We start from the raw sequence: 26,296 nt of genomic DNA on the forward strand, positions 1-26,296 counted from the left end.
CCATTGAGGACTAGGGTCCTTCACACAAACACTCCAGGGGCAAGGGTGAGGGTCCTGGAAGATGAATTATTTTCCCAACAAATAAACAAGCCCCTCCACAGAAAAGAGATTTTAAAGTCCTCGGGATGTGGTGAGCCTGCCCTCAGGGAGGGAGTCTAGGATGTTAGGAAGGGGACTCTGTCACTCTAGAGGAGAGGGTGTGACTAGATGTGATCTCTCCCTTGTGAGTGAGGTGCTGCTGGGGAAATACAATTGTCTTGGAGTTAGGATCTCCACACCCATATTCTCTGAAAAGAGCCAGGATTCCTGGTGGGGGTACTGGCCCAGCCTGTGGAGGACTATAGGTCACCAGTAAGAAAATGATGGAAAGAAAGGGTGATGTCTGTAATAGTCCTGGCCTTGTGGTCCCCTGCAGCATAACCACATGCACCTGCACAAACGCATTCTAGAAGGAAGAGAAACATCAGAAAAGATTATTCACTTATAATCATCAGCTTCTGCTGTGACTCAAACAGTAAATAAGTTTTTTTTTGTTTCAAAAAGCTTAGTTGCCAGAGGTGGTCTGGTAAATCCCTAAGCAACTACAGAAACCATAAGGACTGAGGAAGCCTGCCTTCCGATGTAAAGTAAGAGGGTAAAAATGGAGCCTAAGATCAAGGTTAAAAATTTGTTCCTGGAACAGAGAAGAGCAATATTTATGCATGAAAAGGAGACACAGAGAGAGAGAGAGAGAGAGAGAGGAGATGTATTTACATACCTACATCACTTCTGACTTTAAGACAAAGATATTTCTTATTTGATGGATAAATACCCATTTGGATAGACATATCTGAAGTTTACTGGGAAAATTAAACTTCTATTACAAAATGAATGTTTTAGAGTGAGGACATCGTCTTAGACCATATGGAGAATACATAAATGAAACCAAAAACAGTGTAGAGAAATGTTCCTTGTTTAATGGCCTTGCTTAGAAAGAATGTCATCAGAGAACCTACCCGCAAGTTTCCTCCAGACGCCCGTCTCAGCCAGGCCAGCTGCAGCCTCATTTGCCTCATGGCCTTCGTGCTCTCTCTACTGACCGCCCTGGTGATGTTCAGCTATGGCCCTGGTGGATCTCTGGGCTGCAACCTGTCTCAGAACCATGTGTGGATTAGCAGGAAGAACTTCATGCTTCTGGGCCAGATGAGGAGAATCTCCCCTCACTTCTGTCTGAAGGATAGAAAAGACTTCGGTTTCCCCCAGGACACGGTGGATGGCAGCCAGCTCCCGAAGGCCCAGGCCACCTCTGTCCTCCACGAGATGCTCCAGCAGATCTTCCGCCCCTTCCACACAGAGCGCTCCTCTGCTGCCTGGGACACCTCCCTCCTGGGCAAACTCCGCACTGGACTCCATCAGCAGCTGGAGGACCTGGACGCCTGCTTGGTGCAGGTGATGGGAGATGAAGAAACTGCCCTGGGAGTGACGGGCCCTACACTGGCCGTGAGGAGGTACTTCCAGGGAATCCATCTCTACCTTGAAGAGAAGAAATACAGTGATTGTGCCTGGAAAATTGTCAGAGTGGGAATCATGAGATCCTTCTCTTCATCGACCAACTTGCAAGAAAAGTTAAGAATTATGGATGGAGGGACTTCCCTGGTGGTCCAGTGATAAAGAATCCACCTTCCAATGCAGGGGACGTGGGTTCGATCCCTGGTCAGGGAACTAAGATCCCACATGCTGTGGGGCAACTAAGCCCGTGTGCCACAACTACTGAGCTCGCGCGTCTCAACTAGAGAGCTTGCGTGCCACAAACTACAGAGTCCATGCACTCTGGAACCGACTCGCCACAATAGCAGAGCCACGTACCCTGGAGTCTGTGCAACACAACTAGAGAGCGAAAATCCACATGCCACAACTAGAGAGAAGCCTGCGCACAGCAACAAAAGATCCTGCATGCCTCAATGAAGATCCTGCATGGCGCAACTAAGACCCAACACAGCCAAAAATAAATAAAATAAATAAGTAAATAATAAATAAATCTAAAAAAAAGAGAGAATTATGGATGGTGACCTGGGGTCACTTTGAAATGATTCTCATTGGCTGAGATGCCATATCACCCATGCACATATGCCTTTGATCACTTCAAGAGGCTCTTATTTCTGCTTTAGCCACAAAATTTATTGAATTAATTAAGCAAATTTTTTGTCAGTAGTATTAAGCAAGGATATGTTAAAAAGTTCAGCTCCAGGGTCATTAGTCCCTAAGGGATGACAGCCCTGATGTTATTTATTTATTTATTGTTTATTTATCTATTTAGGTTTATTCTTGTATATTATCATATTTATATTTTCATATAAAAGATATTTGTCTTTACATTGTATTAAGATTTAGAAAATATGTTCACCTTTCCATTTTATTAAATTTGCATTTTTTTTAAACAATTTTTTTTTTTACTAGCAGCCTTTTATTTATTTATTTTTTAAAAATTTTATTTATTTATTTATTTATTTTTGGCTGTGCTGGGTCTTCGGTTCATGCGAGGGCTTTCTCTAGTTGTGGCAAGTGGGGGCCACTCTTCATCGCGGTGCGCGGGCCTCTCACTATCGCGGCCCCTCCCGTTGTGGGGCACAGGCTCCAGACGCGCAGGCTCAGCAGCTGTGGCTCACGGGCCCAGCTGCTCCGTGGCATGTGGGATCTTCCCAGACCAGGGCTCGAACCCGTGTCTCCTGCATTAGCAGGCAGATTCTCAACCACTGAGCCACCAGGGAAGCCCTGCATTTTTTATTTATTAAATTTTTACAAAAGAAAACTTGAGTCTGCTTATTCTTTACACCTAAATCCAATCCCTGGTTTCCTAAAAAAAAAAATGAGGAATGGATCGTAATACTTAGCTACTCATTCATTCATTTAGTTCATGTCTTATGTATTAATCGAGTATCAAAGTGGCAGACTGTAGAATTGCCTTTAAGAAACACAGGTGAATAAATCTAATGTGGTAGCTTCTGTGTTGAAACTTTCGGTCATAGAGAAAGAGACATAAAAATAATATAAATATATTTTTTACAATTTTCAATTATATTAAAAAATACAAAAAGAAGTAAGGGGAAATTATGTTCTCACATCAGAAGACTTAGATACAGATAATTTTTAGGGGAAAAAAGATAGATATCCTTTCTATGATGCCTGGGAGGTATGTAACTATAGAAGCCTTTACTGGCTGTTGGGCAAGTGTGTCTACAATAAACAACAAATGCCATGGGTGCAAGTATTAAATTGAAATTCTTTACTGTGTATCTGGTAGTGAGTACATGGGGATGGATGTGATCACTTATAAATAGAATGGACAATGAGAAGAGGACCTAAACCTAATCCTGCAGACCCTCACCATTAAAGGTCAAGCAGAGGAGAGTCTACAACATGCACTGAGACAGAGTTGCAGTGCAGTTAGTAGGACACAGGGGTGAATAGGGGAGAGAAAACTGAAGGGAAGAAGTGTGTTTAAGAGACAGAGCGGTGCTTACAGGGCAGGTGAGGACTGACCTGTCCCAGAGGACCTGAAAACAGATGCCACTGGTGACTTTAGCAGGATCTGGTTTAGTAGAATTAATGGGGCAGAAACCACAAGGGAGTAAGTGAAGAGGAAGCACAAGAAGGGGATTTAGGGGTACTGTGTACAGACAACTATTTTGGGAACTTTTTGTGAGTGGAGGAGAGAAATAAGCTGGTACTTTGAGGAAAGTGTGGCTTAATATCTCTGTGCATTTTTCTATGATTTTGCAATATGTTTTCACAATATGTTTTCTGAGAATTATTTTTTTTTTTAATAAATTTATTTATTTATTTATTTTTGGCTGTGTTGGGTCTTCGTTTCTGTGCACGGGCTTTCTCCAGTTGCGGCGAGTGGGGGCCACTCTTCATCGCGGTGCGCGGGCCTCTCACTATCGTGGCCTCTCCTGTTGCGGAGCACAGACTCCAGACGCGCAGGCTCAGTAGTTGTGGCTCACGGGCCTAGCCGCTCCGCGGCATGTGGGATCTTCCCGGAGCGGGGCACGAACCCGTGTCCCCTGCATTGGCAGGCGGACTCCCAACCACTGCGCCACCAGGGAAGCCCTGAGAATTATTTTTGAAGAATGTATGAAATGGCAGAAAACATGAACATTTAAAATATTTGATTTATTTTAAGTCATTATTAGGCTACAGTAGTAGTTTATCATTGTTGTAAATAATATTACTTTGTAGTAGACTTGTCAGAGTGGAAATCAAGAGCTATTGTCTTCATCATTAATCTTGTTTTTAAAAAATTAGCAAAAGTATACTTGACTTTGGATTTGGCAATGACTTTTTAGATGCACCAAAGACATGATCTATTAAAGAAAAATTGATTAAGCTGGACTTCATTAATATTAAAACTTCTGCTCTGTGAAAGACACTGTCAAGAGAATAAGACAAGCCACAGCCTCATAAAGACTCGTATCTTACAAAGGACTATTATGCAAAATGTACAAAAAGTCTTAAAACTTAACAAGAAGAAAACCAAAAAAACCAATTAAAAATGGGCAAAATATCCAGACACTTCACCAAAGATGATATGTGGATGGAAAGTAAGCATATAACTGTTGTTCAACATCATAAATCATTAGGGAAATGCAAATTAAAACAATAAGATAGAACTACACTTCTATTAGAATGGCTAAAACCCAGAACACTGACAACACCAAATGCTGGTGAGGATGGGTAGCAAGAGGACCGTTCATTGTTGGTGGGAATACCAAATGGTACAGCCTCTTTGGAAGACAGTTTGGCAGTTTCTGACAAAACCAAACATACTCTTACCATATAATCTAGCAATTTTGCTCCTTGGGACTTACCCAAATGAGTTGAAAATTTATGTCCACACAAAACCCTGCACACAGATATTTATAACAGCTTTATTCATAATCGCCAAAACTTGGAAACAACCAAGATGTCCTCCCGCAGGTGAATGGATCAATAAACTGTGAGGCATCCAGACAATGAAATATTATTCAGCACTAAAAGAGATGAGCTATCAAACCATGAAAAAGATATGAAGGAACCTTAAATAAATATTACTAAGTGAAAGATACCAATCCGAAAAGGATACATACTAAATGATTCAACAATATGACATTCTAGAAAAGGGCAAACCTATGAAGACAGTGGCTGCCAAGGCTTCGGGTGCGGGGAGAGGATGAGCAGGTGGACCACATTTTTGCTATGATACTATAATGGCAGATACATGTCATGATGCATTGTCAAAACCCATGGAATGTACAACACAAAGAGTGAACCCTAATTAAAATTATGCCTTTAGGTAATTTCCTTTTTAAAAACAGGTAAGGAAAGAGCCCAGAACTTTCACTGAAAAAAACAAAGAAAGTTTACTCCCTTCAAAGACTGCTTTCAGTGTGAAATACACTGCCTTAAATTTGATAGATGATTTTTTAGTATTATCACAACTGTACATGAAAAAAATAAATCCAGACTAAAGGAATAATTCTTTTGATAAGCATGCTACATTTATTTACTTACTCTTTTATTTATGCATTGATTGTCTCAATCCATCTATACTGTCATTCTGTGGTATTTAAAATATTTCTATAAGACAACATGCTTACCTTTACATGCTTAACAACATGTTCATCTTAATCTTTTGTTAATTCTCTTTTTAGCTATTAAATTTTTCTAGAAGCAAAATTTTCTTTTGAACGTTTATAATGAAAACCCAATCAATCTAGGTTTTTAAGACAGAAGATGAAGATTAGAATGACAAATACTTTATTCATTTTAAGACGTAAAAGTGAGCATCCACATGCCAGTTTGTGTGCTTGCCCTCAGGAAACAGAGGTGAGGAAGCAAAGATAAACCCTGCTTTCTTGTACCTTCTACGTTTACATAAAATTTACATGCAAAGAAATGATATTTACGCATTTCATGTTGATGACCTTTTGGATTGTTTGCACTTTTCAGCTACTATGAACATAACTGTCATGGATATTCTTGTAAAAAAGATCTCTTGGTAGACATGTTTTCATTCTCACAGCTAAATGCCAAGAAGCGGAATATCTGAGATATATGTGTAACTTTTTAATAAAGTTTTCCAAAGAGTTTATAACTTTTTACATTCCAGCAGAAAACGAACGCCACTTCCTCTACATCCTTGTTAAACATTGTCAGTCTTTTAAATTTAGGCATTCTGGCTAGTGTAATATGGTATCTCATTGTGGTTTTCATTTGCATTTCGCAGTGACCAGTGATGTTCAATACACTTTCATAGCCATTGATGAGTTGTTTTAATAAACAGATTTGTAGGTGGCCTTTCTATATCCTGTATAAAAATCCTTTGTTAGGTATGTTTATTGTAAGTATTTTCTCCCAAATTACAAGTTACCTTTTCATTTTTAAAATGGTATATTTTCTTTATTAGAAAATTTAAATTATTTAATAAACTTTTAATTTTAGAATAGTTTATATTTATAGAAAAATTATAAAGATAGTACAGAGACTTTTCATATAACTCACCTCCATTTCCCCCTATTATTAACATTTTACACTTAGTAAGGGACATTTGTCACAAATAAGGAACAAATATTGATATATTTATTATCACATGGAGTCTATACTTTATTCAGGTTCTCCGAGTTTTTATGTACCACATTGTCTTTATGCACTCGTCTGCTGATGGGCATTTAGGTTGCTTCCATGAGCTGGCTATTGTAAATAGTGCTGCAGTGAACCTTGGGGTGCATATGTCTGTTTCAATTATGGTTTTCTCTGGGTATATGCCCAGTATTGGGATTGCTGGGTCATATGGTAATTCTATTTTTTAGTTTTTTAAGGAAGCTCCATACTGTGCTCCATAGTGGCTGTATCAATTTACATTCCCACCAACAGTGCAAGAGGGTTCCCTTTTCTCCACACCCTCTCCGGCATTTGTTGTTGGTAGATTTTCTGATGATGCCCATTCTAAACGGTGTGAGGTGATACCTCGTTGTAGTTTTGATTTGCATTTCTCTAATAATTCGTGATGTTGAGCAGCTTTTCACGTGACTCTTGGCCATCTGTATGTCTTCTTTGGAGAAATGTCTATTTATCCCATTTTTTGATTGGGTTGTTTGTTTTTTTAATATTGAGCTGCATGAACTGTTTATATATTTTGGAGATTAATCCTTTGTCCATTGATTCGTTTGCAAATATTTTCTCCCATTCTGAGGGTTGTCTTTTCATCTTGTTTATAGTTTCCTTTGCTGTGCAAAAGCTTTTAAGTTTAATTAGGTCCCATTTGTTTATTTATGTTTTTATTTCCATTACTCTAGGAGGTAGGTCAAAAAAGATCTTGCTGTGATTTATGTCAAAGAGTGTTCTTCCTATGTTTTCCTCTAAGAGGTTTTTTTTTTTTTAAATTATTAGCACCTTTAATTATTATTTATTTATTTATTTATTTATTTATTTATTTGGCTGTGTTGGGTCTTCGTTTCTGTGCCAGGGCCTTCACCAGCCGTGGCAAGCGGGGGCCACTCTTCATCGCGGTGCGCGGGCCTCTCACTATCGTGGCTTCTCTTGTTGTGGAGCACAGGCTCCAGACGCGCAGGCTCAGCAGCTGTGGCTCACAGGCCTAGTTGCTCCGCGGCATGTGGGATCCTCCCAGACCAGGGCTCGAACCTGTGTCCCCTGCATTAGCAGGCAGATTCTCAACCACTGCGCCACCAGGGAAGCCCAATCCTCTAAGAGTTTTATAGTGTCTGATCTTACATTTAGGTCTTTAATCCATTTTGAGTTTATCTTTGTGTATGGTGTTAGGGAGTGTTCTAATTTCATTCTTCTACATGTAGCTGTCCAGTTTTCCAGGACCACTTATTTAAGAGACTGTATTTCTCCACTGTATATCTTTGCCTCCTTTGCCATAGATTAGTTGACCATAGGTACGTGGGTTTATCTCTGGGCTTTCTAACCTGTTCCATTGATCTATATTTCTGTTTTTGTGCCAGTACCATATTGTCTTGATTACTGTAGCTTGGTAGTATAGTCTGAAGTCAGGGAGTCTGATTCCTCCAGCTTCATTTTTTGCCCTCAGTATTGCTTTGGCTATTTGGGGTCGTTTGTGTTTCCATACAAATTTTAAGATTTTTTGTTCTAGTTCTGTAAAAAAATGCCACTGGTCATTTGATAGGGATTGCGCTGAATCTGTAGATTGCTTTGGATAGTATAGTCATTTTCACAATGTTGATTCTTCCAATCCAAGAACATGGTATCTCTCTCCATCTGTTTGTGTCATCTTCAATTTCTTTCATCAGTGTCTTATAGTTTTTTGGGTACAGGTCTTTTACCTCCTTAGGTAAGTTTATTCCTAGGTATTTTGTTCTTTTTGTTGCAATGATGAATGGGATTGTTTCCTTAATTTCTCTTTCTGATCTTTCATTGTTAGTGTATAAGAATGCAAGAGATTTCTGTGCATTAATTTTGTATCCTGCAACTTTATCAAATTCATTGATTAGCTCTAGTAGTTTTCTGGTGGCAGCTTTAGGATTCTCTACGTATAGTATCATGTCATCTGCAAACAGTGACAGTTTTACTTCTTCTTTTCCAATTTGTATTCCTTTTCTATCTTTTTCTTCTCTGATTGCCGAGGCTAGGACTTCCAAAACTATGTTGAATAAGAGTGGTGAGAGTGGACATCTTTGTCTTGTTCCTGATCTTAGAGAAAATGCTTTCAGTTTTTCACCATTGAGAATGATGTTGGCTGTGGGTTTGTCATATATGGCCTTTATTATGTTGAGGTAGGTTCCCTCTATGCCCACTTTCTGGAGAGTTTTCATCATAAATGGGTGTTGAACTTTGTCAAAACTGTTTCTGCATCTATTCAGATGATCATATGGTTTTTATGCTTCAATTTGTTAATGTGGTGTATCACATTGACTGATGTACGTATATTGAAGAATCCTTGCATCCCTGGGATAAATCCCACTTGATCATGGTGTATGATCCTTTTAATGTGTTGTTGGATTCTGTTTGCTAGTATTTTGTTGAGGATTTTTGCATCTATATTAATCAGTGATATTGGCCTGTAATTTTCTGTTTTTTGTAGTATCTTTGTCTGCTTTTGGTATCAGGGTGATGGTGGCCTCAAAGAATGAGTTTGGGAGTGTTCCTTCCTCTGAAATGTTTTGGAAGAGTTTGAGAAGGATGGGTGTTATCTTTTCTCTACATGTTTGATAGAATTCACCTGTGAAGTCATCTGGTCCTGGACTTTTGCTTTTTGGAATATTTTTAATCACAGTTTCAATTTCATTCCTTGTGATTGGTCTGTTCATATTTTCTATTTCTTCTTGGTTCAGTCTTGGAAGGTTATACCTTTCTAAGAATTTGTCCATTTCTTCCCGGTTGTCCATTTTATTGGCATAGAATTGCTTGTAGTAGTCTTTTATGATGCTTGGTATTTCTGCAGTGTCCATTGTAACTTCTCCTTTTTCATTTCTAATTTTATTGATTTGAATCCTCTCCGTCTTTTTCATGATGAGTCTGGCTAAAGGTTTATCAATTTTGTTTATCTTCTCAAAGAACCAGCTTTTAGTTTTATTGATCTTTGCTATAATTTTCTTTGTTTCTATTTCATTTATTTCTGCTCTGATCTTTATGATTTCTTTCCTTCTACTAACTTTGGGTTTTGTTTGTTCTTCTTTCTCTAGTTCCTTTAGGTGTAAGGTTAGATTGTTTGAGATTTTTCTTGTTTCTTGAGGTAGGATTGTATTGCTATAAACTTCCCTCTTAGAACTGCTTTTGCTGCATCCCATAGGTTTTGGGTCATTGTGTTTTCATTGTCATTTGTTTCTAGGTATTTTTTGATTTCCTCTTTGATTTCTTCAGGTTATTTAGTAGTGTATTGCTTAGGTTCCATGTGTTGGTATTTTTTACAGATTTTTTTCCTGTAATTGATATCTAGTCTCATAGCGTGGTGGTCAGAAAAGATACTTGATACGATTTCAATTTTCTTAAATTTATCAAGGCTTGATTTGTGACGCAAGATATGATCTATCCTGGAGAATGTTCCACGTGCACTTGTGAAGAAAGTGTATTCTGTTGTTTTTAGATCAAATGTCCTATAAATATCAATTAAGTCCATCTTGTCTAACGGGTCATTTAAAGCTTGTGTTTCCTTGTTTATTTTCACTTTGGATGATCTGTCCATTGGTGAAAGTGGGATGTTAAAGTCCCTTACTCTGATGGTGTACTGTCAATTTCCCCTTTCATGGCTCTTAGCATTTGCCTTATGTATTGAGGTGCTCCTATGTTGGGTGTATAAATAGTTACAATTGTTATGTCTTCTTCTTGGATTGATCCCTTGATCATTATGTGGTGTCCTTTTTTGTCTCTTGTAATAGTCTTTATTTTAAAGTCTATTTTGTCTGATATGAAAATTGCTACTCCAGCTTTCTTTTGATTTCCATTTGCATGTAATATCTTTTTCCATCCCCTCACTTTCAGTCTGTTTGTGTCCCTAGGTCTGAAGTGGGTCTCTTGTAGACAGCATATATACAGGTCTTGTTTTTGTATCCATTCCGTCAGTCTATGTCTTTTGTTTGGAGCATTTAATCCATTTACATTTAAGGTAATTATTGATATGTATGTTCCTAGTACCATTTTATTAATTGTTTTGGGTTTATTTTTGTAGGTCTTTTCCTTGTCTTGTGTTTCCTGCCTAGAGAAGTTCCTTTAGCATTTGTTGTAAAGCTGGTTTGGTGGTGCTGAATTCTCTTAACTTTTGCTTGTCTGTAAAGGTTTTAATTTCTCCATCGAATCTGAATGAGATCCTTGCTGGGAAGAATAATCTTGTTTGTAGGTTTTTCCCATTCATCACTTTAAATATGTCCTGCCACTCCCTTCTGGCTTGCAGATTTTCTGCTGAAAGATCAGCTGTTAACCTTATGGGGATTCCCTTGTATGTTATTTGTTGCTTTTCCCTTGCTGCTTTTAATATTTTCTCTTTGTATTTAATTTTTGATAGTTTGATTAATATGTGTCTTGGCGTGTTTCTCCTTGGATTTATCCTGTATGGGACTCTGTGCTTCTTGGATTTGATTGACAATTTCCTTTCCCATGTTAGAGAAGTTTTCAACTATAACCTCTTCAAATATTTTCTCAGATCGTTTCTTTTTCTCTTCTTCTTCTGGGACCCCTATAGTTCGAATGTTGGTGTGTTTAATGTTGTCCCAGAGGTCTCTGAGACTGTCCTCTATTCTTTTCATTCTTTTTTCTTTGTTCTGCTCTACGGTAGTTATTTCCACTATTTTATCTTCCAGGTCACTTATTTGTTCTTCTGCCTCAGTTATTCTGCTATTGATCTCTTCTAGAGAATTTTTAATTTCATATATTGTGCTGTTCATCATTTTTTGTTTGCTCTTTAGTTTCTAGGTTCTTGTTAAACGTTTCTCGTATTTTCTCCATTCTATTTCCATGATTTTGAATCATCTTTACTATCATTACTCTGAATTCTTTTTCAGGTAGACTGCCTATTTCCTCTTCATTTGTTTGGTCTGGTGGGTTTTTACCTTGCTCCTTCACCTGCTGTGTGTTTTTCTGTCTTCTCATATTGCTTAACTTACTGTGTTTGGGGTCTCCTTTTCACGGGCTGCAGGTTCATGGTTCCCATTCTTTTTGCTGTCTGCCCCCAGTGGGTGAGGTTGGTTCAGTGGCTTGTGTAGGCTTCCTGGTGGAGGTGATTGGTGCCTGTGTTCTGGTGGGTGGGGCTGGATCTTGTCTTTCTGGTGGGTAGGGCCACGTCTGGCAGTGTGTTTTGGGGTGTCTGTGAACTCAGTATGATTTTAGGCAGCCTCTCAGCTAATGGGTGTGGATGTGTTCCTGTCTTGCTAGTTGTTTGGCATGGGACATCCAGTACTGGAGCTTGCTGGCCGTTGGGTGGAGCTGGGTCTTAGTGTTGAGACGGAGATCTGGGAGAGGTCTCACCGATTGATATTACATGGGGCTGGGAGGTCTCTGGTGGTCCAATGTCCTGAACTCGGCTCCCCCACCTCAGAGGCTCAGGCCTGACACCAGGCCGGAGCACAAAGAACCTGTCAGCCACACGGCTCAGAAAAAAAGGGAGAAAAGAAGAAAGAAAAAAAAATTTTTTTAATAAATAAAATTTTAAAAATTATTAGAATTAAAAAATAATAATTAAATAAAAGAAGAGAGCAACCAATCCAATAAACAAATCCCCCAGTGATAAAAAGCACTAAAAACTAAACTAAGGTAAACATAAAAATCAGAAACTAATCAGTCACAGACAGCAAACCCCAAGCCTACAGTCTCGCAAAGTCCACCGCCTCAATTTTGGGATGATTCGTTGTCCATTCAGGTATCCACAGATGCAGGGTACATCAAGTTGATTGTGGGGATTTAATCCACTGCTCCTGAGGCTGCGTGGAGAAATTTCCCTTTCTCTTCTTTGTTCACACAGCTCCTGGGGTTCAGCTTTGGTTTTGGCCCCATCTCTTCATGTAGACTGCCCTCAGGCATCTGCGCCCTGCCCAGACAGAGGGGGTTAAAGCCATGGCTGATTAGGGTGCTCTTGCTCACTCAGGCCAGGGGAAGGGAGGGGTACGGTAGTTATAATTGGAATGCGGGGCTAGCCTGCAGCAGCAGAGGCTGGCGTGACATTGCAACAGCCTGAGGCATGCCGTGTGTTCTTCCAGGGAAGTTGTCCCTGGATCACAGGACCCTGGCAGTGGCTGGCTGCACAGACTCCCTGGGGGGTGGGGGGGTGGATAGTGACCTGCGCTTGCACACAGGATTCTTGGTGGCAGCAGCAGCAGCGTTAGCATTTCATGCCCATCTCTGGGGTCCAAGTTGATGGCCGCAGCTCGTGCCCATCTCTGGATCTTGCTTACGCGGTGCTCTGCCTTCTGCGGGCACACAGGGAAGGAATTGCCTCTCCTCGTGTGCCCCAAAACTATGGTCTCTTGCTTCTTTGGCAGGTCCAGACTTTTTCGTGGACTACCTCCCAGCCAGCTGTGGTGCACTAGCCACCTTCAGGCTGTGTTCACACAGCCAGCCCCAGTCCTCTCCCTGAATCTGACCTTTGAAGCCTGAGCCTCAGCTCCCAGTCCCCACCTGCCCCAGCTGGTGAGCAGACAAGTCTCTCATACTGGTGAGTGCTGGTCTGCACCAATCCTCTGTGTGGGAATCTTTCCGCTTTGCCCTCTGCAACCCTGTTGCTGCACTCTCCTCCGTGGCTCCAAAGATTCCCTCTGGCCCACCCCCCGTCTTCCCCAGTAAAGTGGCTTCTTAGTGTGTGGAAACTCTTTCTCCTTCATAGCTCCATCCCAGAGGTGCAGGTCCCATCCCTATTGTTTTGTCTCTGTTTTTTCTTTTTTCTTTTGACCTACCCAGATATGTGGGGATTTTCTTGCTTTTTAGGAAGTCTGAGGTCTTCTGCCAGTGTTCAGTAGCAGTTCTGTAGGAGTTGTTCCACATATACATGTATTATTTTTGATGTATTTTGGGGGAGGAAGGTGATCTCCACGTCTTACTCCTCCCCCATCTTGAAGGTCCCCCTGCTACTTGTAATACTTTTTATCATCACTATTCTTATTCACTTAACAAATATTGTTTGAACTGCTACATTGTACTTTATATTAGTTGTGACACCAGGTGCTAGAGCACGAAGTTGAATAAGATTTTACTCCTGCATTCACGTTGTTTATAGTCTCTAGACAGCTGGCCCGAGGAGAAGAAAGGTGAGGTTTTCAGGTGGTATACCTCTGAAAAATAAAGAGAATGAGGAGACATCAGCACCTCTTGGACTCAGAATCACTAGTATTCAATTTGAAAACGGATTCTTATTAGTATATGGCCTAATTTTACAATCAATTCCTGATTAGTTGGAGAAGATAGTAGGAAACAAACTACCATTCACCAGGGAATGTGAGGGAATACCAAAGGATTCAAGGATAGGGGTTGGTAACTCCTAATTCAGTTAACTGAAGATGACTACCCTATAAAAGTGAATGACACAAGATATCCAATATGGCAAGGAAGAAATAAAATTCTATATCACAGATGCCATGATCTTATTATTAAAAAATCTAAAGAAGCTACCCACAAAAATTATTAGAGCTAATAAGCAAGTTCAGCAAGTTTGCAAGATACAAGATAAACATGGAAAAATTAGTTGTATTTCTATATACTAGCAATGAACAATCCAAAAAGGAAATTAAGGGAAAATACTCCATTTACAATAACATCAAAAATAATCAAATTCTAAGCAATAAATTTGACCAAGGAGGTACAAAGTTGTATACTGGAAATGACAACACATTGCTGAAATAAGTTAAAGAATGTGGTATTAATCAGCTAAGGCTGCCATAACCATATATCTCAGATTGAGTGGCTTAAACAACAGAAACTATTTTCTCACAGTCTGAGAGCTGGAAGTCCAAGATCACGGTGCCATTGGGGTTGGTTTCTGGTGATGCCTCTCTTCCTGGCTTGTAGAGAGCCATCTTCTTGTTGTGTCCTCATGTAGCCTTTCCTCTGTGAGCACATATGGAGAAATCTCTGGCATCTCTCCTCTTCTGAGGACACCAAACCTATTAGATTAGGGCCCCACCCTTACAACTTCATTTAACCTTAATAACCTCCTTAAGGGCCCTATCTCCAAATACAGTCACATTGGGGGTTAGGGTTTCAACTTATAAATTTTAAGCTGACACAATTCAGTCCATAACAAAGACCTAAATAAATGGAAGGACATCCCTTATTCATGGATTGGAAGATTTAAGATTGTTTAGATGGCAAAACTGCCCCAAGTGATTTACAGATTCAATGCAATTTCTATCTAAATTCCAATGGCCAGTTTTGCAATCCTAAAATTCATATGGAATTTCAAGGGACTGCGAATACCTAAAACAATCTTGAAAACTAAGAGCAAATTTGGAAGGCTCATATTACTGACTTCAAAACATACTCTAAACTACAGTCATCAAAACAGTGTGATACTGGCATAAAAGTAGACATATAGACCAATGGAATAGAAGTGGGAATCCAGAATTAAACCCATATATCAATGGTCAATTGATTTTTGACAAGGGTACCAAGACCATTCAATGGGGAAAGAATAGTCTCTTCAACAAAAGGTACTGGGACAACTGGATATTCACATTGCAAAAAATTTACGTTGGATCCCAACCTCACACCATAGAAGAAAAAAATCCGGAGTGGGTCAAATGTCTAAATGTGAAAGCTAAATTTATAAAACTCCTAGAAGAAAATATAGGGATGTATCTCCATCACCTTAGATTTGCCAAAGGATTCTTAGATAAGACATTAAAAGCATAAGCAACAAAAGAGAAAAATAGATAGATTGGACTTCATAAAATATAAAAACTTTTGTTTATCAAGAATACAATAAGGAATTCCCTGGCGGTCCAGTTGTTAAGACTCCATGCTTTCACTGCTGTGGCCTGGGTTTAATGCCTAGTTGGGGAACTAGGATCCTGCAAGCTGTGCAGCACGGACAAAAATTAAGAAAAAGAACACTATAAAGAAAGTGAAAAAGCAGTCTACAGAATAGGAGAAAATATTTGAAGATCATATATCTAAGAAGGGTCTAATATATAAAGAAGTCTTACAATTCAACCATAAAAAGGCAAACAAGCTAATTAAACAATGGACAGAGGACTTGGATAGACATTTTTCCAAAGAAGATAGATACACAAATGGCCAACAAGAACATGAAAAGATGCTCAATATAATTAGTCATTAAGGAAATGCAAATCAAAACCACAAGGAGATGCCACTTCACATACACTAAGATGATTATAATCAAATAAACAGAAAATAACAAGTGTTGGTGAGGTTGTGGAGAAATTAGAACCCTCATACATTGTTGGTGGAATCTTAAAATGTTTCAGCGTCTGTGGAAAACAGTTTGGTGGTTCTTCAAAAAGTTAAGCATAAAATTACCATATGATCCAGCAATTTCACTTCTAAACATATACCACAGAAGAATTGAAAACGCATATTCAAAAAAAAAACTTGTACACAAAATTTCTCAACTACACTATTCACAGTACCCAAAAGTAGAAACAACCCTAATGCCTGTTGATGGATGAATGGATCAACAAATTGTGGTATATTCATATGGTGGAATATTGTTCAGCCATAAAATGGAAGGAAGTACTGATACATGCAATAGGAATGAACCTTGAAAACATTATGCAAAGTGTTAGCCAGGCACAAAATATCACTGATCATCTGATTCCACTCATACGAAATATCCAGAATAGGTAGATCCATAGATGCACAAAGCAGATTGTGGTTGCCAGGGGCTGAGTGGGAGGGGGGAATGGGGAGTGACAACTGCTCAGTGTGTATGAAGTTTTTGTTTGGGGTGATGAAAAGTCCTAGATAGTGGTGATGGTTGCACAACATCGTGAAAGTGCTAAATACCACTGAATTGTACATTCTAAAATGGTTAGCTGATCTGGATGATCATTCATTACTCTAATCATTTCCCATGTTCATGTCTTCCCAAAAGATGGTAAGTTCCTTACGGGCAAGGAAATACCAGATCCTTTTAACCCAAATCACCTAGTCCAGAACTTTGAGCAGAGGAATATTTTAATGATGCTGAGTAACTGATCTATTAGAGCAGTGATCATGACTTCCCTTCTCATAATGTCTTATCCTGTTTGCAGGGCAGTACAGGGAGGTCCTAAAGGTTGTTAATAAAAGTGAAAAAGTAAATCCATATAAATAGTAGTTGTGTTGACATAGCAATTAACGTTTTTATGAATACTGCATTATTTCTGATTTTCTCTAGCATGCTAGTTTTTCTTCTATGGACACAGGTTTCTTGCTAACAGGAACCCTTCTTAGCCTTTCCCACTGTTTACTGCTGGTCCTTGGGCAAGTTGCCTGAACTTTCTATTGCTCAATTTTCACAGCTATATTATGGGGTTAATAATAATACTTACCTCAGAGATTTATGAGAGTAAATAAGTAATGGGTGCAAAATACCTGGCATGTAGGAGTCACTAAAGGTAAGAGATTTGTTACTGTTGTTAATTATTCACCTCTGAGTTTGTTGCAGTCATTATAGAAAAAAATTCAGATGCCTCTTGATCTTTGGTTAATGCATCTACATTTCAGGAGCTGGGGAGAAAGAACTGGTCAAACAGAGAAGCTAACTGGGAACTTACAGTGCCTCAGAAGTCAAAGGACAAGACTTTGGGGGGATAAAAGTGTGTTAAAAGTCTTGCATAGATAACAACAACAACAAAATAATCCAACCTAATTAAAAAAAAATGGGCAACAAACTTGAACAGGCATTCCTCCAAAGAAGATATACAAATGGCCAACAAGGACATGAAAAGATACTCAACCAAAGTAATCATTAGGGGAATGTAAAACAAAACCACAATGAGGTATATTATGATGCATCTCATTAGGATGGCTACTATGTAAAAAAAAACTGTTGGCAGGGATGCGGAGAAATTGAAACCCTTGTGTGCCATTGGTGAGAATGTAAAATGCAGCAGTCGTGGAAAAAGGTATGGCAGTTCCTCAAAAAATTTAATGGAATTACCATATGATCCAACAATTCCACTTCTAGGTATATAGCCAAAAAGAAGTGAAAGCAGGGTCTCGAGGAGATATTTGTATACTCATGTTCATTTTGTGCATTTGTACACTCATTACTCAAAATAGACAAAAGGTAGGACCCAAGTGTCTACTGATAGGTGAATTGATAAGCAAAATGTGATATATCCATAAAAATGGAATATTATTCAGCTTTAAAAAGGAAGGAAATCTAATACATGCTACAACATGGATGAACCTTGAGGACATTATGCTAAATAAAATAAGCCAGTCACAAAAAGACAAATCCTGTATAATTTCAAATATATTAGGTACCCAGAGTAGCCAGATTCATAGATACAGAAAGTGCAGTGGTGCTTGGCATGGATTGGGGGAGGGTACAATGGGGAGTTGTTATTTAATGGTATAGGGTTTCCGTTTTGTAAGATGAAAATAGTTGGGGTATTGGTTGTACAACAATGTAAATACACTTTTTTGAACTATACACTTAAAAATGGTTAAGATGGTAAATTTATGCCTGTGCATTTTACCACAATTTAAGTTAAAAAAAATTTTTTTAAAGTGTTGAATAGACCCCAAGAATTATATCATTGTGGGTAAGGGTATGAGATTTGTTCAGAGTCTCAACCAGTGTTTAAATTTTGGCTTCCCACTGATTAACTGTGTGACTTTGGGAAATATACTTAACCTTTCGGAGCAGCCTCAGTTTTATTCTCTACAAAATGGGAATGATAATACCTTCCTTGCAGAATTGTTGAATTGATTAAATGAGATAATGCATGCAGTACAGAGCAATACTTGGCCCCCAAAACAGATCATTCTTATTGCTGTTATTAAAATTGAGAAAAGTCTACTGAACTTGTCAACCAGGTCCTTGGTGATCATGAAGAGGGTAATGTGAGTGATGAATTAGTGGTAGACTGAGCCCTATTCAGTAGTGAGAAAAATGAAGGCAGTATTAAGGAAGTTATTTCATCACAGATAAATGCAGGAAGAATATCTAACCAAGGGCCTCACGGAAACTTCTCAGATTATGAGCTGTCATCATTTTCTCCTTGCTCTAAATTATTGTAGCTTCTTTCATAAAACATGTATCAGGCATTGCCTTCTACTGTTAATGAATATTTCATTTTCAAAATCTATATAACAGGAAGAAAAATATTCAAGTATAAGTACTCTTGGTTCCTTCTTTAGTCCCTGTAAAGGAGATGACCTATTTGGATTTCTTACTGGTCAGTGTTGGGTTCACTGGGGTTATGGATGAAGAGGTACAACTGAAGTTACTCATAGGAGAAAAGAGTCTTAATAAACTGCTCAAAGGGAGGCAAGAAGAGCAAGGCAGGCAGGGGTTTGCAGAGAGACAGCTAAGAGAGATGTGAGAACAAGTAGCTGTGTGACTCTAAAGAACTAAAGAGGAATTCTTAAGCTTATTTATATTTACAAAATACACATGAGTATATTGTCATTGTTAAATTTTCAAACAATTCATACAAATAAAAGCCTACCCTTGACCTCTTGGAGGATCCACCCCAATCCCATATGGTTAATAATTTAATGTGTATCCTCCTAGACATTTCCCCATGTATTTAGTAAATCTATACATACAGAAATATTTAGTGTCTATTACATAAATATTATTATTTCATATACATCAGTATCTAACTTATTTATTTTTAGTTGCTAATAGATCTTAGAGATTTTTCTTTATTAGTACATAAAAATAGATCACAAAGTTTTAAATTGCTGTATTGGGTATTAATGTATAAATTCAATGCATTCCTAACCCATCCCTCAACAAGATTTTTAGATGGAACTTGACATGCTGACTGTAAAATTTATCAAGAAGAAATCATTTACAGGAAAATCTAAGGAAATCTAAGAAAGGAAGAAAGATACAGATAACCTTATGAACTATCAAATGATTCTCTAAGGCTATAGAAATCAAAACCAGTGGTAGTATTGTAAGAATAGACATTTTGATCAAGAAAACAGAATAGATGTTGAAGATAAGGTGATTAAACTGAGTGAAACTTTGCACATAATAAAAGTGGCATTTTAAACCAGTGGGATAAGTGAGTGTTGGGGAAATTAGCTAAGCCATTTGAAAAATAGCATAATCTCTCTGTCACAACCTTACAGGTTCTCCTTGCTGCTTTGGGTCTCAGTCTATAATCAAAAGTGGAGAGGGAGAGACAAATGTAAGCTAGATATAGTCACGTGACACAGGCCTAAATAATGAGATTTGGGGGAAGTCTGCTGGAGACTTCTAGAAAGGATTTCAACTTATTCTTCTCTTTCTGCCAGGGAAGCTCTTGTAAATGACATCTTGTTTGTAATGACATCTTGTTTGATGTTTGGGACCACTGTACCCATCCTGTGACCATGATCACAAAAAGATCAAGAGAGTCACAGAGATGCAAGTCCAGCACCCTCACATCTTTGATGTGCTGATCTAACCCTGCAATCATTACCCTACAGACTTCCACACTGAGATAAGTACCTGCCTTCATTATTTTAGTCTCTATTATCTGAGTTGCCTGTTACTTACAACAGAAAGCCTTTCTAATAGATACAATAACATTGATCAGATTTAACCTCTTTCTTCAAGCCTCAGTAGGCTAAGGTATAGCTTTTTAATTAATGCAGGGGTTTGGGTGCACCTATAGAGATTTGTTTTGCTTTTTTCTCTTTGTTACATGCTAATGTAGTGAATTATGTGAACAGATTTTCTTGTCTCGAATTTATCATTAATGTCCTGGATAAATTCCAGTTGTTTGCTTATAACATACATTTGGGTTTGATTTGCTAGTATTTAACATGGTATTTTTATCTTCTTGTTTATAAGTAACTATGTCCTATGATTTTCTCCTCTGATTTTGTTAACCAGGTTATAATAGTCTTGTAAAGTGAATTGATTAACTTTCCATCTTTTCCATGTCCTATTAAAATAGGAACTAAACATGTTGTACTGAATAGTTTTATGACATAATTTCCCACTTTGCTCTCTCTTCAAGACACTTCAGTGAGAACCTATATTGCTCTTTAAAGACTTTTGATAATGAATTTCTATTTCTTTTGGACGGCACACCATGCTGAAAAGAGTCTAAGAAGATCCTCATGCATTGGAGCTAAACTTGTCTAAAACAGTATCTAAGTTTTATCAAAACAAATTGTATTCTATTTCTTTCTTGAATTTTATTTTATTTATTTTTTATACAGCAGGTTCTTATTAGTTATCTATTTTATACATATTAGGGTATATATGTCAATCCCAATCTGTATTCTATTTTGATTTTTATTTTTCTCCCTTTGTTTACATTGCCTAGCAATGTGCTCAGGAATATATCAGGTGCTTGAATTCTTGTCAGGAGAACTTATGAAATGGACCCTCAGCAAACAGTGCTGAGACAACCCTTTGCAATTTGATAGTCAGAAGCTCATCAAAGCACATATTCCTAGCATGGCATTTATTCAATCAACAATACTTAAGTTCCTACCATGGGCTGGGCGCTGTGCTAATGACTGGGCATACGAAATTCAGACTTAAAAGTCTAATCTGCTGGAGGAGACAAAAATTAGCTATCAGTTATGCAACAGAATGATAAGTGTTCTAATGGAAGCACCGTATTTGCAGGGCAAACGCATAGGCCTGGAGCCGTGTTGTAAAATGGAGAGACATTATCAAAGAATGGGTACTTTAGGACTGATAGATGGATATAGAAAGACACTTAAAGAACTGGACAATGAGAAAAGGGCCAGAGACACTGTGCAGGCCATTTGGAAGCAAGAGCTAAATCAAAGGGTTGACAAAATTGGACATCTTTAAAAAATAAGAAATAAGGGCTAGGAACAAGACCAAGTTTTCCTCCCTACCAGGGATCTTGAAATGAGAGATGGGAAAGTTACACCAGGCCTTGAATGTTCCTGCTGAGACTTGGAGACCAGGATGCTATTGTTAAATTTCGTACCAGAGGGAGGGAGAACTGGGCCCAGTTTCCTTAGCTGTTAAACTGAGATCATCATAAAACCACTTCATAAAACTGTGGTGAGGATTAATTGCTTTAATTTATGTAAGGTGCTCAGAATGGTACCAGGCAGTTACTAAGTGGTCCTTACTTATTAGCTCTTCTAATGGAATCTGGTTAGAAGATTAGTTCCTGATGTTCTGGGTCTGTGGTCAGGAAGATGAGGCAGTTCCAAGAGAGCTGTCCAGGAGGCATTTTAGTGCCAGCTCAACCACTGCACAAGGGAGAGGAGAAATAGCCATTCACTGGGATGACTGGGCCAAGCGTGTTGCAACAAACATCCCAGAGTTCCAGACAGAAGCATACATACTTGGCTCACACGCCAGCTGTCTACAAGGACACCCCTTCCCCCACTGGTTTCTTGCTTATCCCTTGAGTTTAGGAGCTAAAAGTTTCCACCAGAATGACACAGGCATCTTGCAGGCAGTCAGAGGAATCCTCTGCTCTGTGCAATCAACTCAGCCAAGACGCCAGGCCAGAGGGGAATCCCAGCCTCAATCTCCAAATCCAATTTGGCAACTTGCATTTAGTTTCCTTGTTGCCTCAAGTTCGTTGCTATTTTTGCATTCCCCGGTTCATTACACAATCCCTGATGATGAAAGAAAGCTAAAGTTACTTGTAAGTTTGAACTACGTAGAGGGTTTTGCTTTCCTCTGTTTCACTTTAAAGAAGATTCAGAAACTGCTTCAGAGACAGGAAACTCACACAGAATACATACAGTAAGACGTGCCCACGTGTTAGCAGAGGGAAGGCAGCTGATGCTTGTTCAGCAGCTGCTGGAAATGTGTTGCCCATTTAATTCTCTTCTCAACCTTAGGCTGGCCTGGCTCAATCCACCCCTGAGAGTGACTGTAAGAATTAAGTAAGTCCAGCTCAGAGAATGGCCTGGTATTTGAAGGGAAAAGTAAACCCAGGCTTGATGCAGATGGGGGCATGTTCAGAGAGGGCCAATCTGGAGTGTCCAGCAGCAGCGGGGTCCTGGCAGCAAACAGTGAGAGACACGGGATGGGCAGCTCCCGCATGTCCCTGGGCCATCAACCTTTTGATGGGAGCATTCTGAGGGTGACGGGGTGCAGAGTGTAAGATCCTCTGGTTGTGCATGTGCTGGGGGAGTTCGCTAGAACTAGGCAGGGCCCCGAGACAAGTGGCCTAGTCCCAGCTGCATGCTGAAGTGAGCAGGACAAAAACTGTGGAATGAGTCTAGTCAAAGGCCTGTGACAAGACATCCAGGGTGTGAGAAAGGGGAAGAGAGAAGAGGCTGAAACCAGCGGCACTTAGATCTTATCTGCATATTCAACCTCTTCACACCAGGTCGGAGGCCTGAAGGTAGAGGTCTGTGCCTCGCTAGCTGTTGGCTGTGGGTACAGGGAAGCCCCAGCTTGGGCAGAATCAGCCTCAGGTGCTGAGTGAGGGTGAAAGCGAGGCCACAGGTGGAAGACTGGGAAGACAGACTCTTCCCTCAGGCTGGATATGGACTTCTCCATCGTGGTCCCTAAGTTTCACAGGAACGCTCTAGGCCGCTGAGCAAAATTTCTCCAGTGAAATTAGGACTTGGTGAGATTACCGCTGATGAGCGTGGAGAGTATTGTTTTGGAACCAAGCTCTTCCTCCTCTTCTGTGTCCTCATTACCTCCCAGCCTCAGCCTTTTTCAATGGACTTTACTCCAAATGTAATTTCACACCACAGTTGCTACCCAAGGTCAGGAAAAAGTGTCACATTTGTTATCCTGCGATTTGAATACAACAACCAATTAAGAAAAAGACGAATGTTATTGTAAACCCATAATACTCATCTTTAGTTAACCACCCAAATAGGTACTTGTAAATATTATCAACATCAGCAGTTTGCAAATGTTTTGGTCTCAAGACCCACTGATACTCTGAAAATTATTGAGACCTTAAAGAGATTGTATTTATACAGGTTATATTCATTGGTATTTACCATGTTAGAAATTAAAACTGAGAATGTTTTAAATATTTATTCTTTTAAAAATAACAAAAACCCATTATATCTTAACATAAAAACACACTTTTATGAAAAATAACTACAGTTTCCAAAATAAAAAAAAATTAACAAAAAAGTCTTAAAGTTTTGCAAATCTCTTTAATGCCTGGCTTAATAGAAGACAGCTGGGTTCTCATATCTGCACTGCATTCAATCTGTTGTGATGCATCGCTCTGATTCAAGTCTTTGAAGGAAATCCAGTCTCACACAGACATGCAGTTGGAAAATGGATGATCTTGAAGACCCCAGAAAGAGTATCTGGGAACCCCTGGGGTCCTTAGACCACACTTTGAGAGCCACTCATATACATTTATCATACCAGATTGAAAGGATACTTACTGCTCAGAGTGAGTTTGAATTTCTGTTCGTCTTCTTCCTATTGTCCAATGCTGCTTATTTTCATTATAATTTAGACAAGTAAGAAGTATGGGAAGACATTATACTCTTGTGGTTGCTATTGTTCAGGATTATCAGCTAAATGATTTAGATAAGAGTAAGTATACGTGCACAGTTTTGATTCTTGTTTACTAACCTCTTTTATTATTAAGTATAACAATCATACACAAAAGTGCACAGAACAGTAGCACAAATTTTAGAATAATTAAAGCAAATACTCATGTAACTACCAACCAATAAAAACACTCAGATTTTGCAACATTCTGGAAGCCTCACCACCGATCACAATCCTGTGCACCCCTTCGTGAACATAACTCCTACCCTCCTCATTAAAGGTGACCACTATCCTGAATTTTATGGTAATCACTTCCTCACTTTTCTTTATAATTTTACCCTAAAATACAGTCTACTTTTGCCTATTTTAAAATTTTATATAAATGGAATATGTATGCTTTGGAGTTGAGTTTCTTTCACTCACCACTGTGTTTGTGAGATTTATCCCTATTTGTCCATACAGTTGTGGTTCTTACTTTTCATTGTTATTAACAACCCTCTTATAAGCACAGATAACAACATATTTATCCATACAATTTTAAGGGATATTTGGGCTGTTTCTAGTTTGGGACTATTATGAATAATGTTGCTATGAATATTCTTTACTTATACCCTGATGCATATTTACATGATTTTTTTCCAGGGTAAGTGCTAAGAGTCGACTTACTGGGTCATAGGCCATGCATATTTTCAACTTTGCTAGATAATGTTTTTTAAGTAGTTGTACAAATTTACACACCAAACAGCAGTTGCTCCATATGGTCATCACACTTGAGATTTTCAGTCCTTTAATGTTTTTACTTGCAGGCAATGTATTTGTTTATCTAAAAATTTGAAAAATCAACCAAAAACATTTAGACATAGTGTTTGCAAAGTTGGCTGGATAAAAAACCAAAATTAGTTATTTTCATGTGTGTGTGTGTGTGTGTGTGTGTGTGTGTATGAAAATGTAACGAAACATTAGTCCATTAAAAATTAGAAAATGTAATGAAAAAATCATTTCATTCATACTTGCAACAATAATAAAGCATAAATATGTTGAAATAAACCTCAGAAAGACTGTGCAAGATATATAATCAAGCCAGCAACAAAACTTTACTGAGAGACATTTTTAAAATAGTCCAATGAAATAGCAATATTTGCTTTTATTTCTTTCTGAAGTGGTTAAGAAATGTTTGCTAAATAAATATTTGTTCACTAAATGAATGTGTGTCTTTCAGGAGGAGGCTGGCCTTAGCAGTCTCCTATTGCAGACTCTGATTTCCCTTCTCACTGATGCTCACCGCCTCATCACGGGCTTACATGTCCGTTGCTCACTTACAAAAAGAATAAATTGGAGAAGTTGCTTAATCCTCATTGATGGTCAAGGTGAAAAAAAGAACACAACCTCAGTGTAAGAGAAAAAAAATGTTATATTTTTCACTGGTTTCTGGCCATCTTATTTGAATCAAAAATTCAACTATAGACTTGTACTTAGAGGCCCAAGGTGAAGATAACTTGCCCTGCCAATGCTAGTTTTTTAAAAAATTAAAGTCCACACTTTATTCAGATCTCCTTAGTTTTTACCTAATGTTCTTTTTCTGTTCTGGGATGTCATTTAGAATATGCCACATTACCTTTAATTACTATGTCTCCTTAGGCTCCTCCTGGCTATGACAGTTTCTCAGTAGTAGACATTTTATGTTATTGTCAATGGTATTATTTTTATTTTATTTTTTATGTTTAAATATTTATTTATTTATTTATTTATGGCTGTGTTGGGTCTTCGTTGCTGCATGCGGGCTTTCTCTAGTTGTGGCGAGCAGGGCTACTCTTCGTTGCAGTGCATGGGCTTCTCATTGTGGTGGCTTCTATTGTTGCGTAGCATGGGCTCTAGGTGCACGGGCTTCAGTAGTTGTGGCAGGTGGGCTTAGAAGTCGTGGCTCGCGGGCCCTAGAACAAAATCTCAGTAGTTGTGGTGCACAGGCTTAGTTGCTCCACGGCATGTGGGATCTTCCCGGACCAGGGCTCGAACCCGTGTCCCCTGCATTGCCAGGCGGATTCTTAACCACTGTGCCACCAGTAAAGTCCCGTCAATGGTATCATTTTTCAATGTCATTTTCCAATTTTTTATTGCTAGTATGAAAAGAGGTGATTGATTTTTAATATTGATCTTATTTTCAATGACATTGCTTAATTCATTTTAAAATTCTAATAGTTTATGTATTCTTTTGTAGTTTGT

General features: G+C 38.7%; 1 protein-coding gene across 1 annotated transcript; it reads left to right on the forward strand.

The window, feature by feature from the left end:
• The first annotated feature begins 1,053 nt into the window (after positions 1 to 1,053).
• Positions 1,054 to 23,030, forward strand: LOC103012208 (interferon omega-1). Its single transcript, XM_057549144.1, has 2 exons — positions 1,054 to 1,635; positions 22,932 to 23,030. Exons 1-2 carry the CDS (start codon positions 1,054 to 1,056, stop codon positions 23,028 to 23,030), a joined length of 681 nt encoding a protein of 226 aa, XP_057405127.1.
• The last annotated feature ends 3,266 nt before the right edge of the window (positions 23,031 to 26,296 follow it).

Source organism: Balaenoptera acutorostrata, chromosome 6 (assembly GCF_949987535.1).
Source record: "Balaenoptera acutorostrata chromosome 6, mBalAcu1.1, whole genome shotgun sequence".
NCBI classification, from domain to species: domain Eukaryota; kingdom Metazoa; phylum Chordata; class Mammalia; order Artiodactyla; family Balaenopteridae; genus Balaenoptera; species Balaenoptera acutorostrata.